This window comes from Penaeus japonicus, unplaced genomic scaffold (assembly GCF_977035675.1).
Source record: "Penaeus japonicus unplaced genomic scaffold, GWHDUDI00000001_assembly GWHDUDI00000037, whole genome shotgun sequence".
In the NCBI taxonomy this organism is placed as follows: domain Eukaryota; kingdom Metazoa; phylum Arthropoda; class Malacostraca; order Decapoda; family Penaeidae; genus Penaeus; species Penaeus japonicus.
Genome location: NW_028234439.1, coordinates 26408601 through 26411100, shown reverse-complemented (window position 1 = coordinate 26411100; position 2500 = coordinate 26408601). Strand labels below are relative to the sequence as shown.

General features: G+C 34.1%; 1 protein-coding gene across 1 annotated transcript; it reads right to left on the bottom strand.

The window, feature by feature from the left end:
- Positions 1–542: 542 nt before the first annotated feature.
- LOC122265505 (pro-resilin-like) lies at positions 543–1769 on the bottom strand. The gene is made up of 3 exons (XM_043034860.2): positions 1728–1769; positions 1033–1104; positions 543–899 (listed from the first exon to the last, which is right to left on the bottom strand). The coding sequence occupies exons 1-3, from the start codon at positions 1737–1739 to the stop codon at positions 606–608; spliced, it is 378 nt and encodes a 125-aa protein (XP_042890794.2). The 5' UTR covers positions 1740–1769; the 3' UTR covers positions 543–605.
- Between the last annotated feature and the right edge of the window lie 731 nt (positions 1770–2500).

Below are 2500 nucleotides of genomic sequence, written 5' to 3'. Positions count from 1 at the left end.
ATTCAAAGTACGAAATGATGAATGCCATTAATTATACTGTGCTGATTCAATTTTAGACCATACACACATATGCCAAAGTCCTTCTGAATTTAATCTTCAGATAAAGAAGATTAAATGACAGAGGAATTTCAAAACTGTTGTTTCCTTTTTTAACAAGGTCATTTGGTGTATTTTAGGTTTTCTGAAAGTGTAGAAAACAGAGTAATGTGTGTGTATGTGTTTGTGTATGTTTGTTTGTGCATAAAATAGAAAGGACGCATAGTTATAATTTCTTCCATTTCATGAACAAGCCAGATGAGGATTGTTTTCTCAAAGACGAAATGTCAAATTTCTGAGGAAAGCTGTTCTATGCATTCATATTTTATTTTTTCTATATATTTTACATAATCATGTTGCGCACGCAGTTATTATACAGCGTGTGTCTAACATACATCTATGTGTATTTGAAAATATGTTGGAGTATTCTTACATCGATATAACATTCTGAATTACATCAGAATATATGAATGTACTTGGAAAATATTATACTACAATTATACCAATAATTTATTTTCAACATGTTTCATCATAAATATTTATCTATATACATTCCGACTGAACACTTCCTAGCCGTATACGGGCCTGGGTGGCCTGTACTCCCGAGACTCGAAGGATTCGAAGGAGTCAGGGTAACGAGCCTGACCCTCGTAGTTGACCTCGGCCACGTAGCCGGAGTCGCCGTCCACGAAGTACTTGACGGTCTGCAGGCGGCCGTCGGGGAGCTGCACGTAGTAGGATCCCTGGGTGTGGTCGCCGTCACGGGCCTCCTGGTGTCCGAACTCGTTGCTTGAGGAGTCATCGCTGACGGCCCAGTTGAAGTTGTACTTGGCCTCGCTAGATTCGTAGGATTCCTCGGAAGACTGTAATATATTTATTTTTAATCAAATTAAGGACTTAAGCACTAGAATCATATTTGCAAAACACCAGCATCATATCTCTAAAGCAATATGTAGAATCAAACCCAAATTGTTTTCAGAATTGGTCGTCACTTACCTCAGGGGCGCGGTAGGCATACGGGCGTCTTTGGGCGGCGGCCGAAGCTACCACAACCAGGAGAAGGACAAACTGACAACGAAGTAATAGTTCATCATTGCAATGGTATTTGGAAATAGGAATCAACCACGGATTTTGTAATGCAAAGTAAAACATTTACCCTCTTAAGAAAGATAATCTACTATTTAGTTTATTGAGATAGAAAATATAGCGTTGTTTTGCCATATCATTGAATTAAGAAATGAAAGGGCACATCCCTATCATTGGACTTTAAGTTACTGAAGTCTTATTCTACAAATGGAGGAAAGCTTTGGTTAACTTATATTATCTAGTTATAAATTGTGTGTTAGATCATTACATAAAGAAGGAACTGTGATGTTTTAGGCTAAATTCCGAAATATTATACCATTAGCAACTGATTGTAATCACCCGCCTATTGAAGAGTCAGTTTGTTTCGAAATGTTACATATTTAAAGTTCTATATTTTCCAGTGTAATGTGACATCAATATGAAATTTTATTTGACCTGGCAAGTAATTATTAGAAAAAAATATACAGATAGCAGACACTTTAAGAAATAGATAAATAAATAACATCAAATTCGGGAAATGTAAATCAAACTGCCCTTTTACAATTGCAAGAAATTTAAGTAGACCAACAAGATTAAACCGAGTATAACTGCTAACACTACGCTACCTTTGCGTTCATGATGCCTTGAGATCACTTGCCTGAATGATCACTCGACAGATGTTGCTTGCGTTATATACCTTTCACCCTAAAACCCCGCCCTGCTCTCTGCCTCAAGTCTTTCGTTCTCTCTGCACGCTCCTTCGCTTTTTGTCCTTATAGAGTAACATGCACAGACATGGGTTCACCTTGAGACGCTAAATGAAAGACTTAAATGAGATGTTATCTTTTTAGATATTGATGGATTGATTGACAGGTTTGGGGTGTGTAGTATGCATGATGTCATGTATGAAATACGCCAGGTTGGAAGTGGTAGCGAGTAATGATTGGATACGTTAGAGCTATCATTATGGGTGCCTGGAAAGATATGAATACAGATTTGTATATCTATCCAGGTTTGATTTCATATATATGTGTGTGTGTATGTCTGTGCATATATATACTTATACATACATACATACATACATATATATATATATATATATATATATACATATTTATATATATATATATACATATTTATATATACATACATATATATACATACATATATATACATATATATATATATATATATATATATCAAATATATATATATATATATATATATATTATATATATATATATATATATATGTATAGCAAATATATATATAATATATATATATATATAAAACATATATGTACACACACACACACACACACACACACACACACACACACACACACACACAGACACACACATATATATGTATATATATATATATATATATATATATATAT